Source organism: Monosiga brevicollis, genomic scaffold, assembly GCF_000002865.3.
Source record: "Monosiga brevicollis MX1 MONBRscaffold_54 genomic scaffold, whole genome shotgun sequence".
NCBI classification, from domain to species: Eukaryota; class Choanoflagellata; order Craspedida; family Salpingoecidae; genus Monosiga; species Monosiga brevicollis.
Window position 1 is genome coordinate 78,531 of NW_001865091.1, and position 15,249 is coordinate 93,779.

Consider the following 15,249-nt stretch of genomic DNA (forward strand, 5'->3'; position numbering starts at 1 on the left):
CTCTCTCTCCGGGCGTATGTGTGTGTGTGTGTGTGTGTGTGTGTGTGTGTGTGTATCAGTGTCTTTTGCGCGGCCCGCTCGCTCTCTGGGCTTCGCGTGCGCGGGCTCGCTCTGCGCTTGTGGCCGTGTGCAGTGCGGGTTCTGGCTTTTTTTTTTGCTTCTGTCTCGGGGTGATTTCCATCTCTGTCTCGGTCGTCGTGTGTTGCTCCTTCGCGCGTCAGCTCCCCAGAATCCTGAGCCCTCACGCACTCTTCCTTTTCGTCTGCCCCCGTCCGGGCTCTCCTCCTCTTCTGGTGCTGCAGGGGGGGGACCTTTTTATCTTGCGCAGGCTTTCAGACACGTCGATTCTGACATGTACGTGTTCTTTCGACCGCCGCCCCGGCTTGCCCGGGCTTGCCCGCCTCCCTGCCGTGCCCTGCGCTGACCCCCACACGCGCATGTCGCACCCATGAATCGCCGCGCTCGCTCGGCGTAGAAATCATGGCATTCGAATGCTAGTGCCTTCAAATCCCTCTTCCGCTGTTCAGAGGCGAGCGTGTTTCCTCTCCCTCTGTCCCCCTCTTTCCGCACGCAGTCACCCGAGGCGCGCATCGCGGTAAGGCCTGATCACGCGTGACTTGCTGTTCTAGCGATCAATTTTGAGCCAAAATCGTGTGCTGACTCTTGAACGGTGAAAAGTTGTTCTATGCTCACCGCCGCCCGCCCCCCACCTGTTGTACGGCCCTTGGTGCGGCACAATCTAGCCAGCCAACCGGCGCCATGATCCATTCAAATAGGGTCGTGCCCTTGCTCATGGGCCTGTGCCTGGTCTTGTCTCAACTGGCCGACGTCACGCAAGGTATCCTTGCTCACCCCCCTCGCCTGTTTTCCCTCTTTGCCCCTTGTAATTTTTTTTTTTTTAGATTTTTTTTAATTGTTTATGTGTGTGTGTGTGGTTATATGATGCCAAGTCTTACTCCAAATCCCCTTGTACAGGTGCATGTGAGGTCGGAGGCTGCAATCATGGTCAGTGCAACACCACAAGCAACGCTTGTGAGTGCGAGCCCGGCTTTTTTGGCCCTGCGTGTGCCTTTGAACAATGCAACGAGATGCGGGCGTTTCGCCCCGGTCTGTTGGTCAACATGTACGACGACTACAGCTTCAGGTCCATGGACGGCGGGCAAACGGTCTGGCCCTATATCAGCTTTGATTGGAACTACGGCGCCCCGTATCCTCTTCCCTCGGACCACTTCTCCCTCCTGGCCCAAGGGGTGCTACGTCCCACCCAAACGGGCTACTACAAATTTCAATGCCGCTACCGTCAAGGCGCCTGCCGTATCTTTGTGGATCGCAATCAGACGACCACCGAGCAGGCCATGTACCTTTCTGCCGGCCAAGCGTATCGCCTCAAGCTGGAGTTTCAGCACTCCACAAGCCACACCTATTGGTACTTTGATTGGTCTGGCCCCCTCGCCGACCCAGGGGCCGAGCCCAGCTTTGCCCCTGTGCCCGCCGACCACCTGGAACACGAGGCTGTGTGCACCGCCGGCTGCTCTGCTCGTGGCTGCTGCGAAGTCTCCGATCAGTGCTTTTGCCCCGAAGGTTTTACCGGCAGCGACTGTAGCGTGCCCATTGACACCCCAAACTGCGGCACGGACCATCCACAGGGGCCCTACTTGCCGGGCGGCGTCAACATTGCCCTCTATAGCGACTATTATTGGGGGTCTGGGCAACCACCCGTGACTCAGCTCACCCAACGCTCGCCTTACTTTAGCGCTGGTTACGGCACGCCGTCCTCTCTCATCAGCAACCGTGATTACTGGTCTCTCACCTTTTACGGCAAGCTGCGCGTCAACGTCACGGGGTGGTACACCTTTCAGACCACCATGGGCAGTGGATATGGTGTTGCGCTCATCGGACCCCATGCCGTTATCATGCCCCTCATGGGCAGCACCAGCCGCGACATCTTCCTCATCGGTGGCCGCCTCTATGATCTGCACGCCAGCTACAAACACAGCGTCAACTCGGGCCACTTTCGTCTGCGTTGGGCACCTCCAGGTCAAGAACTGGTCACCATCCCCACTTCAGAACTTTTCACTCCGACCCAGGGCAGCTATTGCCAAATCGGTTTTCTTTGCAACGAAACCGGCTTCAACAACAACGGCGCCTGCCTATGCGATCCCCTTCATGAAGGCGAACACTGTGAGCATTATCGCTGCCGCTCTGACGAATGTCGCTACCACGACAATTGCTACGATGAGGCCTATGGCAGTGACGACGCCGAATGCAATGGCCAGGGGCGGTGTGTCGCTGGTGTTTGCGAGTGCGAGGATGGCTTTACGGATCACAGCCAGTGCACCCGCGAAGGCTGTACCGATGCGTCAGACTGCTCCAACCACGGGGCGTGTGGGTTGGATGGTATTTGTCAATGTGAGACCGGGTACATGGGCGAGTTTTGCGAGCTGACCGTCTGCGGAAATGATCGCGCCACGCTCGCCGGTTTGATTGCCACCTACTACGACGGCAGCGCCTTTAACGAAAGGCGCGCCATGGTGGCGGTTCCCACCGTTTATCTCGACATTGACTATGGCGCCCCACATCCCGGACTGCCAAGCGACTACTTTAGCGTGGTCTATGCGGGGTTTGTGCGGCCCAAGGAAACGGGCTGGTATCGCTTCCGACTGCGCCGTGAGAATAGCGATGCGTACATTTATATGAATCAGACCTCCTACGACGACAATGCCATGCTCCTGACGCGCGCCGAACAGCTGCGCATCAAACTTGAATGGCGCCACTACACATCAGACACATCGCTGTATTTCGAGTGGATGGGGCCGTTTCCCAATTCGACGCTGGCGCAGGCAGCACCGTCGAGCGAGTTTACGATTGTTCCGGAACACGTGCTGCTGCACAAGGCGGTGTGTCCCGGGGGATGCTCGGGCCGTGGCTGCTGTGTGGCAGCGGACACCTGCTCGTGTGATCCGGGCTTTACCGGGCCGCGGTGCGAAGTGGCTTTTTCCGAGTGTGGAGACGATGCCCCTGAAGGCAACCTAGAGTCGGGTGGTCTGCGTGCGCGGTTCTACGATGAGCGCCTTGAGGACGCTTTGACCAGCACTGCTGCCTGGGTTGATAGCGGAGTCCGCACGGTCATTAGCTCTCACTGGGGTTATGGTGCGCCGGCCTCGGGCATCGACAACGACTACTGGACAATCGTTTATACGGGCTACCTGCTCCCGATCCAGTCAGGCTGGCACCGAATTCGTGCAAGAACCGACTCGATGGACGCTCGGCTGTACCTGGGTGGGGTGCGGCTCTTCACGTGGACGACGGCCTGGACTCAGAGTGTCTACCTCGTGGCGGGCCGTCTTTACAACATCCGCTTTGATGCACGTGACGGCACGTCAGACGCTGGCGTGTGGCTTTATTGGGAAGGCCCGGGCTTTATGGAGCAAATTATTCCAAAGACCAATCTCTTTCACTATGAAACTGGCTTTGCTTGCTCCTGCGGGGTCGACGCTTGTACGACCTACGAGCGCGGTGTCTGTGCCAACGGCCTGTGCGTGTGCCACGGCCAGTTTGAGGGCGAGCACTGTGAGCACTATCGCTGCCGTGCCGACGAGTGCCGCTACCATGACAACTGCTACGATGAAGCCTATGGCAGTGACGATGCCGAGTGCAACGGTCAAGGCCGCTGCATGGCCGGTCTTTGTGAATGCCCATCGGGTCTCACCAACGAAAGCCAGTGTACTCGCCAAGGCTGTGTCGACGAGGCTGACTGCTCCTACCATGGAGTCTGTGGCGAAGATGGCACGTGTCAGTGCGATGCCGAGTACATGGGCGAATTTTGTGAGCTGACCGTTTGCGGGGATGATCGTGCCACGCTTGCCGGTCTAATTGCCACTTACTACGACGGCAGCGCTTTCAACGAAAGGCGCGCCATGGTGGCTGTCCCATCGGTGTACACCGATGTGGCCTACGGGGAACCGCATCCCGGTTTGCCGAGCGACTACTTTAGCGTGGTCTATGCGGGGTTTGTGCGGCCCAAGGAAACGGGCTGGTATCGCTTCCGACTGCGGTGGGAGCGCAGTGATGTCTACTTTTATCTCAACCGAACGCAGTACGACGACTCGAGCAGTGCGCTGTTGTATGAGGCCGGGGACATGATCCGTATGAAGATTGAATGGCGCCACTACACATCAGACACATCGCTGTATTTTGAGTGGATGGGGCCGTTTGCCAATTCGACGCTGGCGCAGGCAGCGCCGTCGAGCGAGTTTACGGCAGTTCCGGAACACGTGCTGCTGCACGAGGCGGTGTGTCCCGGGGGTTGCTCGGGCCGCGGCTGCTGTGTGGCAGCGGACACCTGCTCGTGTGATCCGGGCTATGGTGGTCCAAACTGTGAGGTGGATTTGTCGACTTGCGGACCAGACGCACCCAGAGGGGCATTGCAATCTGGCGGCGTCAAGGTGCGCTACTTTAATGGCGTGCAAGAAGACGCCATGACCGCCAATGTGACTTGGGCTGACGGCGGAGTCAAGAGTCGCATCAACCTCGCATGGGGTTATGGTTCGCCGGCCTCGGGCATCAGCAGTGACCACTGGACTGCTGTCTTTAGTGGCTGGCTTCTTTCTGACCAAACGGGCTGGCATCGGTTCCGTGTGGCGACCGACTCGATGGACGCCCGGCTGTACCTGGGTGGGGTGCGGCTCTTCACGTGGACGACGGCTTGGTCTCAGAGTGTCTACCTCGTGGCGGGTCGCCTTTACGACATGCGCTTTGATGCACGTGATGGCACGTCTGATGCCTCAGTGTGGCTTTACTGGCAAGGCCCCGGCTTTATGGAGCATTTGGTGCCTTCGGCTAATCTTTACCATTACGAAGATGGCTTTATGTGTGGTTGTGGCAGCAGTGGGTGCAGCGGCTCGGGTCGAGGCGTGTGTGCAGATGCCATGTGCGTGTGCCACGGCCAATTTGAGGGCACGTCTTGTGAGCACTATCGCTGCCGTGCCGATGAGTGCCGCTACCATGATAACTGCTACGATGAAGCGTACGGCAGTGACAATGCTGAGTGCAATGGTCAAGGCCGCTGCGTGGCCGGTGTTTGTGAATGCAACAGTGGTTTTGCCGATGAAAGCCGGTGCACGCGAGAGGGTTGTGTAGACACCGTCGATTGCTCCCAGCGAGGCACGTGTAATGCCGCGGGCCAGTGCGAGTGCGACACCGGCTACATGGGGGAAGCGTGCGAGCTGAGCGTATGTGGCAATGAGCGTGCCATGCTGCCAGGGATCTTGACTACCTACTACGCTGGCTCCGCGTTTGGAGAGCGGCGCATCTCCATTGCCGAGCCAAACATATATCGTAATTTGGACGGCAATATTCCATTCCCCGGCCTGCCGAGCGATTATTTTAGCGCCACGTTCGAGGGGTTTGTGCGACCCAAGGTGACGGGGTGGTATCGCTTTCGATTGGGGTGGGAACGCGGCTCGGGTCGCGTCTTCTTAAACCGGACACAATACACTGACTCTGCTCATTCGATGCTCTTGACTCGGGGCGAGCTGCTTCGTCTCAAGGTGGAATGGCAGCATGATCGTTATGACACTGCTGTATATTTTGAGTGGATGGGCCCTTTTGTCAACTCCTCGCTGGCTGAAAGCACCGACTCGACAGCCTTTGAAGCCGTTCCATCGTTTGCACTGTTACACGAAGCCGTGTGCACCGGTGGTTGTTCGGACCATGGCTGCTGTGTGGCACCCAACACGTGCTCGTGCGATGAAGGCTACACGGGGCCACATTGTGAGGTAGAGGTCTCGACGTGCGCCTCGGAACCCCGCGGCTCGCTCGCGTCGGGCTTGCAGTTGCGCTTTTTCAACGGCCACTACACAGATGCCATGGTGGATGGTGTTCCAGTCGTAACGCAGCGGGCCAGCAATATTCACGTCGATTATGGATATGGCTCCCCTGCCAGTGGGGTGCAATCCGATTATTTCATCGCCGTCTGGTCAGGGTACATTCTCCCGCCGCAAACGGGTTGGTACACCTTCCGAGTTTGGACCGACCACATGTCGGCTCGTCTGTTTGTGGCCAATCAACTTTTGGTAGACTGGGAAGACGCCTGGTCAACGCAGATCTATCTGCACGCCGACCGCTATTATGAGCTACGCTACGACGCTCGCGAGGGCGTTTATGACGCGGCAGCACGTCTTTACTGGACGGGACCAGGCTTTATGGAGCACATTGTGCCTTCTTCAGTTTTATTTTCACTGCCGGACGACGTCAGTTGCCCATGCCCGGACAATTGCACTCGACACACCCAGGGCTATTGTTTGGACGGCTTTTGTGCTTGCACCGGTGCCTTTGTGGGTGACAATTGCAACGAAGTGCGCTGCCGCACAGACGAATGTTTGGGGCACGATGACTGTCATGATCCTGCTCTGGGAAGCAACAATGCCGAGTGCAGCGGCCTGGGCAGCTGTGTTGACGGCCAGTGCGCCTGCCCTGATTTGGGCCTGCAGGCATCATGCACCACAGAATTGTGTCCGGGGGATGGTACCTGCGGCTTGCACGGGACCTGCACCAACGACGGTTGTCTTTGCGAGGCTGGCTTTGATGGCAACGCGTGCCAATATCATTCCTGCCCCCGCGAAATGGGCCAACTGCCTGGTTTGCGTGCGCGGTTCTACAACGAAGTAGAGCGTTTGATTGTGGTTGCCTCCACAGTGGTCGACTACACAGCCGCCTCCTGGAGCGATAGCCCTTATCCGGGTGTCAACTCAGATTACTTTGCTCTTGAGCTGGAGGGTATGGTCCTGTCCCCAGCTGCGGGATGGTATCGCGTTCAATGCCCTGAGAGTCGTGTGAGCTGCGACTGGGTGCTTGCCAACTCGTCGGCCAGTGTGGTGCAGCTTGGGCAAGGCTGGCAAAACCTGTCCGTCGTGGTCACTCATTCTCGGTATACGGCCACCTTTTCCTTGGAGCTCGCCGGGCCCTTTGCAAATGCCACCTTGGCCGAGTCTGCGGATGCCGCCGAATACTGGTCATTTGCTGATTGGCAGCTGGGGCATCGTGCCGAGTGCGACCAGTGCGACAATGGCTGTTGCATGGGTGATGGCGTTTGCGTGTGCGAGCCCGGCTGGGCGGGGGCCACCTGCAACATCTCCCTGCCTCTGTGCAATGGGAGCGATGTCGAGCGGTTGCCAGGAGCAGTCGCTCGCTATTATACGGATCGCTCATATGATTCCTTGGTGGCGACCGACTCGGTAAGCAAGCTGGGCCGTGATTTTGGCTACGACGCACCGTATGCTGGCGTGCCCAATGCATATTTTGCCATTCGCTATGAGGCCTTTTTGGAAGTGCCTCGCAACGGCTGGTACCGTTTTCGTTTCGTTCAAGACCGAATGAATGGTTTATTGCGCGTGGCCAACCAACTGGTGTTGCCAACCAGTGGCGGATTCAGTGCGAAAATCTACTTGTATGCCTCCGTTCCATCGCCCCTGCTGCTTGAGGTTTACGAGACTTCATCGTACGACAGTTACTATGACCTACATGTGCGCGGTGAAAACAACTACGAGGTCGACTTGGATTTGAACAACCTTTTTTACTTGAGTGGTGCATGTGGCTGTCTTCCTTGCGACCTGGCCACAATCAATGATTACGACCCAGCATTTGACGTCGCTTCCACAGCGGCACTTGTTGTGCGCGAGGGACAATTGGGCCACGTCCGCTGGCTTGAAGCCACCGATCGGGACAGTGGAGACTCGTTTGGCATCCAATATGAGCTGATCTCTGATCCCAGTGGTTGCTTTTCTCTCGATGCCGTGACCGGCCGACTGAGCCTGGCGTGCTCAGTTAACAAAAGCACCATGCCGGTTTTTGATTTGGTTGTGGTTGCCTCGGATTCAGGTTCCCCGCCGCGCAATGGTACGGGAACGCTGACCGTATCGGTCGAATGTGCCGTCGGCTTTGCTGGGTCAAACTGCTCATCGTGCGCTGCCAATTACGGGGGCTCGACGTGCGCACGGTGCGTGCCTTGTTCGAGTCACGGTCAATGTGGCGAAGGAGGTTTGTGCTATTGCACCGATGCCACCTTCACCGGCGACGCATGCGCGGATTGCATTGACCGCCATTATGGTGGATCGTGCCAACCATTGCCCTGGCTAGCGAGTCTGACGCCGACGACGGGCTTGGATTTTGGCGGTACCACCGTCACGTTGACGATTCACAACATGCCATCGAACCGCCCCAACGTATCGTGCGTCTTTGACGGCCTAGCAGTCCGGGCTGTAGTAGTGAACAATGAGACCCTGACCTGTGTGACGCCCCGCCACGAACCTGCCACCGTGGCCGTCAGGGTCACATTTGACGGCGGCGCCACCTTTGTGGGACCCAGCTCGGGACAGTCTTACAGCTATGTGGGTAACTGCCCGCAGACAGACTGTCCTCCAAATCGTGCCTTTTGTGTGTTTGGTGAGTGCTATTGTAAGCTAGAGTTTTTTGGCGACAAATGCTCGCAGCAATATGTGCGCCCGACGATCAAACCCGTGAGCAGTACCACTGTTTTGCCTGGCGCTGCCTTTGCGCAGCGGCTCGATCTCCAAGCCGGAAATGGGGAGATCACATGGGTTCTCATGGAGGCGCCGGCCGGTGCTTACTTGCAAGATGGCACCGTTGTGTGGCCCAAGGCAACAAGTGCATCATCTCTACATTCGTTTGTCGTGGAGGCCCGCAACGCCTATGCTGCGGGTTCCGTCGCATGGGGCGTGGCAGTTCCCTTTGCCTATCAGGCGAAGGTTTTGTCACTTGGAACGCTCGACATTCAGGGCTCACCAGCATTAGTACATCTGACAGGCGTGGTCAACAAAAGTCATCCGGACATTACGTTGGACAGCCTGGAGGCGCTTCCGGTTAAAATCTGGTATGTTGATGGTTCTCACGAAATTCGTGCACCAGCTTCGGGCAAGGTTGTGAATCGAGGCTTACCTTTCACACTCTGTTTCATTTTCATGTCCTCTGTGGCACGCGCGCACGCATGGTATCGAATTGCAGGCTTACGCAAACCACATCACACAATCGACGCCGGGCTGCCATGCAAGCCATTATCATGCGTGTAATAACCAATGCCACTGGTCACTTTTTCAAGCAGCTCAGTATCACGGATCTTGGTCACTTTCAAGTGGTATGTTCGTGTTGTCTCAATGTTTATCGCGATACATCCACACTCCAGCTGAGGGGCGGCCCAGAGAAACAGACATATCTGTGGGCCTTTTTTTTTTGTTTTTTTTTCCACTGTTATTTCTTTTTTTAAATTTTTTTGGCCTGAAGTTTTCTTTTGCGACTTTCTTTGTCGGCTTCCCATGTTCACATGTACACATGCCAATCGGAACTAGGGTGTTTCACACGCAGACGCAACGGTCATGGATGACCAACGGACCGTGGAGGTGGCGGGTCTAACAGCTTCACCGACCTCTGTTGAGGTGCCGCTGTTGTCTGGAGATAACCAGACTGTCTTCTTAGCCCGTGTTGCCAATCCTTCGTCTGTGGACATTGACAACGTGGAGCTGACGCTGGGTGGATTGTATGGCGTGCCGATACCAGATGAAGTTCGCCTGCATGCCTTCCTTGATCGTACAAACCTGGCTGGTGGCAGCTACACCAATCTGCGCTTATCCGCGAGCGTGTCGGACGAGTTTACCGGCTCCGTGCTGGTGGGCCTGCGGATCACTGAAGCCAGCTATGGAGTGTTTGTTCCAGTCACGGTGTCTGTTCGTGTAACTGCGCCCGCTGCTCGCATCAAGGCCTCATCCACGTACTTTGCGGTGACGGCCATCCGAAACGCCTCCAGCAGCCGCCTCGTCACTATCACCAACACGGGCAGTGCTGCTACCCCACCACTCATTGTGAAAGTCCCTGATGGACAGTCACTGATCAGCACAGGCATGCCCATGCTAGCACCTCTCGAGCCGTCTGAGAGCGCACAGGTGTCTTTGGTCATCACGCCGCAAGCCGATGCAGATCTGCGCCGCGGCACCGCCACCATTGTCGTGCGTTCGGCGGAGGCCTCGTTGCTCAATTCGCTTAGCATTAAGCTTGACTTTACAATCTCCAGCAATTCCTCCTACGACGTGCCCGTGGTGGTGGAGAACGAGTTTACGTATTTTGCCGAGGGCGCGCCCAATGTGTCAGATGCCACCGTGCGCCTCGTCGGGCAGAGTCGCAGCTTCCGGCAAACACTCAAGACCGGTGACTCTGGGACTGTGGTGTTTCGGAACATTCCCGAGGGCTACTATGAAGTGAGCGCCCAGGCTTTGCGCCATTCAGCTGACTCTGCATTGGTGCGGGTCAACAACGAACTTGGTCTGACCCGACTGTTTCTGGCACGTGCTGCGGTCAGCTATGTCTGGACGGTGACACCCACACAAGTGGAAGAGACGTACACCTTCAAGCTGGAGGCGGAGTTTGAAACTCGGGTACCAATGCCTGTGGTCACGGTCGAACCAACATCGATTGATCTCGATCGCCTTTCGTACGGTGACATTTCTCAACTTGATTTTATCATTACCAACCACGGCCTGATTGCCGCGGAGAACCCGACGTTGGCCTTACCAACTGATCACCCGGTGATTGAATTCGTGCCTCTGAGCGAGCCTGCCGAAATAGTACCTGCTCAGACAACAATCGTATACTCTTATCGAGTTATTGTGCACAATATTGGTGGCAGCGATGATGATGCTGATGATGACGACGACGATGCAATCATTGTAGATGACGACGACGTGATCGCGGGTGATGATGATGCCGCGACCGGCGACGATGATGCCGCGACCGGTGATGATGATGCTGCGACCGGCGATGATGACGCTGCGACTGGTGATGATGACGCTGCGACTGGTGACGACGATGCTGCGACCGGCGACGATGATGCCGCGACCGGCGATGATGATGCCGCGACCGGCGATGATGATGCTGCGACCGGTGATGATGATGCTGCGACCGGCGATGATGACGCTGCGACTGGTGATGATGACGCTGCGACTGGTGATGACGATGCTGCGACCGGCGACGATGATGCCGCGACCGGCGACGATGATGCCGCGACCGGCGACGATGATGCCGCCACCGGCGATGATGACGCTGCGACTGGTGATGATGATGCTGCCACCGGCGATGATGACGCTGCGACTGGTGATGATGATGCCACGACCGGCGACGATGATGCCACGACCGGCGACGATGATGCCGTCACCGGCGATGATGACGCCGCGACCGGTGACGATGATGCCTCGACTGGTGATGATGATGCCACGACCGGCGATGATGATGCCGCGACCGGTGATGATGATGCCACGACCGGCGATGATGATGCTGCGACCGACGACGACGATGTAACCGATGACGACGATCTGGATGATGACGACGACGACGATGATAATGACGATGACAATGACGACGGGTGCATCGGCTGTGGTGGTGGCGGTAGCAATGGCGGTGGTGGCAGCAATGGTGGCGGTGGCGGTGGCAGTGGCAGTAACTCTGGCGGCCCGTATGCTGGCTCTTGTTACACCGGCCGTTTCCAGTATTCTTATGTTTGCAACGGCCGACAAACCCGTGGTGTGGCGATTGAAATGACAGGTGGTGGCCGGCCGTGTACTGCCGCTGGCCGTGCAAGAGCATATGTCAGAGGCGGGAGCAGTGGTCGCGTCGTGTATGCCTCTGTAGGAGTCTCCTCTCCTGGCCGCTGTGGTGACATTTGCAAACTCGGAGATGTGTTGGCCAACTGTGCTGGCAATGATTGCGCGGGCTCTGCAGCTGCCGCTGCCCTGAGCATGCTGTGTGCAGATGCCCAAGACATGGCAAAGCGACTTCCGCGCGCCATCATTGATTGTACTGTTGGTGGATGCCCTCGTGCCATTGCCAACATCCCATTTTGTGATACCAATGCATTTGGAATTGTACAGTGTGTTGGTAATATCGTCACGGGTTGCACGGGCCCTTATGGCGCTGGTAAGTTTCAAATCGTTCGAGCATGTTTGCGTTGTCGTTGGCCCATACTTCGCCTCTCACAGTGGTGTTGTTGTGTTGAAACTTTTTGTTCTTGTAGCGGCATCTGCAGCTGTTGGAGCAGCCATGTGCGCGGCGAGTGTGGGCCAGGCTGTTGGCAGCGCAGGCCGCCGGCGCCGCGACATGGTCCCAACTTTCTGGGAGTTGGTGCGACGTGACGCGGATGAGGATCTCGCTGCTGAAGCAATGTATCAAGCTGCGATCTGGCTCGAGAATTACGTCCTGCTGATGCAGAGCATTTTTGGCACAGACGATTTGAGCTTGGCGTTTAGCTACAATCCCTCATTCCAAGCACAGCACTTCATGCCAGCCTTGGCTGAGGGCGGGGACTTGGACTCTCTGATCTCCAACGATGAGCTAAGCAGTGTCATTGACGCAGTGCCTGCTGGTGTCAATGCTTCGCTGGTGGCCTCTTGGTTCCAGCGCTACAATCGCACTGCCACTGCATGGACAACTGGTGTGTTCAATAGTACAGCGGGTGACATTTTCAATCTGACAGAGATTGAATCGCGTTTCACCCAGCTCAAGGCTGACACAGACAGTGCTCGGCTGCTGGGGTATACTGACATTCTCGCCGCTTTCCAGGGAGCCCAGCAAACGTTTGAGCGGGCGCGTGAAGCGTCGGCAAACAAAAAGGGTGTGTGTGCAGCGGTGACCATTAGCATCGAGCAGGAACTGGTGCTGACGCGACAGGCGTTTGAAGCCAAACTGGAGATTGCGAATGATGATTCATACGCTTTGACTAGCATCAACGTCGAGTTTATCATCACCAATGTTGTTACGCGCGCATCATCACGCCACGTTTTTGAGATTGGCAATGCCACCCTTGAAGGGGCCTTGACAGGCACTTCAGGCAGCGGCTCACTACCAAGTGGCAGCACGGGAACAGCAACGTGGCTGATGTTGCCCAACAGCTTGGCAGCGCCTGGTCAGGGCGCAGTCGAGTACGAGGTCGGTGGCACCCTCACCTACACCGTCAACGGTGTTACGACGGAAGCAAACCTGTTTCCCGATACCATTACTGTCAAGCCCGATCCCAGAATGACGGTGCACTACTTTTTGCAAGAATTTATCGTGTCAGACGATCCCTTTACAGCCGTGCAGGAGGCCGCACAGCCAGCTGTGCTTGCGGTTGTTGTGCACAATCACGGGAATGGTACGGCAGAGAACATGCGCATCTCTTCGGAGCAGCCACAAATTGTGGAGAATGAGAAGGGACTGCTCGTCGGGTTTCAACTGCAATCGACGGCACTGGATGGGGCTGTCATCAAGCCGCCGCGATTGGAGAACGTGGCCTTGGGAGACCTGTCACCACAGGCAAGCAAGGTTGTTACATGGGAACTGTTGACTACACTCCAGGGACGTTTTACCAATTTCCATGTGGACATGGAATACAACAACGTGTTGGGCAAGCCCGAACTGGCCTTGATTGAGTCTGTGTCCTCGTACAAGCTTCTGCACATGTCGTCGGTAGCAAACGGCTTTGAATTTGTTGTGCGAGCGCCAACCGTCGGGTTGTTTTGGCTGTTGCACAGCCAGGACCCACGCGAGGTTGTGCCACTTGCCAATCCGACAAACAATACCATCACAGAGTACAATGCGAGCTCTCAGGTACTGAAATTTTCATCCCAGACTTTGGTGGCCGGCTATCGAATGACTCAGGTGCAATTGCCAGAACGCCAGCGCGCCTCGCAAGTGGTGCGTCGGGTAGATGGAACTTCCGTGGTTTTGGATCCCAGCCGCTTTTGGGTGATTCATGTGACAGAACACTTTGAAGAAAGTCGGCGGCGACGGGCTGACGACGACGCCGGCGAAACCACCAGCACGCTTTATGTGGTGGATGAGGACGAGAGCCCAACAGCACGCGCTTATGATTACGAAGCCACCTTGGAACCCGACCCTGTTGAGTTGGTCAACGGTACAGAAACCAACGGAGACGGCAGCGCCGACGACGATGATGGCACTGACCCTAATACTGGTACGGGTGACGATGATGCCGCGGGCACGGGTGACGACGATGCCGCGGGCACGGGTGACGATGATGCCGCGGGCAAGGGTGACGATGATGCCGCGGGCACGGGTGACGATGATGCCGCGGGCACGGGTGACGATGATGCCGCGGGTACGGATGACGATGATGCCGGTCTTGGCAAGTGGTCCACACCGACAAGCGGTGGGGACCCCAAAACCACGGACGATCCCACTCAAGAAAATCGAGATCCCAAGAACGCCAGCTCTTCAAGTGGTTTCCCGCTCTGGCTCATCGCAGTGGTGGTCATTTTGGTTGTGGTGATTGTCATCATTCTCTTGGTGCGTTACTGGCGTCGGAGTGGTGCAGAGGGCCGTAGAGCCCGTCGCGTGCGTTCGGTGGGTCCGGTCAAGGACGAAGAGACGCGAACCCACTTTGAGAATCCAGGCTACTCGGATGTGCTTGATAGCTCTGCCGGGTTGTATAGCGAAGTCGGGCCCGGCGAGCAGCAGGGGCGAGCGATTGCCAACCCCTTGTATGATGGTGGGGCTGTGGCTGACTATGCTGAGGTCGGTGAAGGTGACCAGCCGTACGCAGATGCCGCAAATGCTCAACATACTGACAATGGTCGTTTCTTCACCGGTCAGTACTTTGACCCCCAGCAACAACGAGCAGGGGCGTCAGCTGAATACTTTGATCCGCAACAGCAGCGTGCAGGGGCGGGAGCCGAATACTTTGATCCGCAGCAGCTACGACAGCATCACGCACAGGGCTCGGCAGAGTACTTTGACCCGCAACAGCACCGTTCGGGCGTTGTCACAGGTCCACTGGATGACGAAGAGCTATATGCAGATGGTGCTGCAGTTGGCGCGCTGAATTCGGGGGCCACCACCTTGTCAAAGTCAGGCATGGACGATGGCTACTTGAACGTGCACGAGGACGAAACCGAGGAGCAAGATGGATATCTTGACGTCGGTGAAGTGCCCGATAACGACGATGGCAGTGCCAATGACAACTTGGGTTCTGGCTTGGCTACCTACTTTGATGTTCAGCCCATAGCCCACGAGAAGAAGTAGGCAAGTCAATTGTCATTGACCTTTGTGTCATTTCGTTGACTTGATAGTTGTTTTCAAAAACGAAATTTGTGCATTTAATGTGTTGTTCTCCTGAGTTGTTTGACTTTGATTGCAAGTGATGTTTGATAGCTGACATGTACACGTGGTGTCGCAATTGATACTCCTGAAACG

The 15,249-nt window shown here is 56.8% G+C and overlaps 1 protein-coding gene across 1 annotated transcript; it reads left to right on the forward strand.

The window, feature by feature from the left end:
* Nucleotides 1-759: 759 nt before the first annotated feature.
* MBCDH22 (uncharacterized protein) lies at nt 760-15,249 on the forward strand (the record flags this gene model as incomplete). The annotated part of the gene is made up of 5 exons (XM_001750955.1): nt 760-838; nt 976-8,890; nt 9,022-9,151; nt 9,363-11,976; nt 12,074-15,249. 5 exons carry the CDS (start codon nt 760-762, stop codon nt 15,076-15,078), a joined length of 13,743 nt encoding a protein of 4,580 aa, XP_001751007.1. The 3' UTR covers nt 15,079-15,249.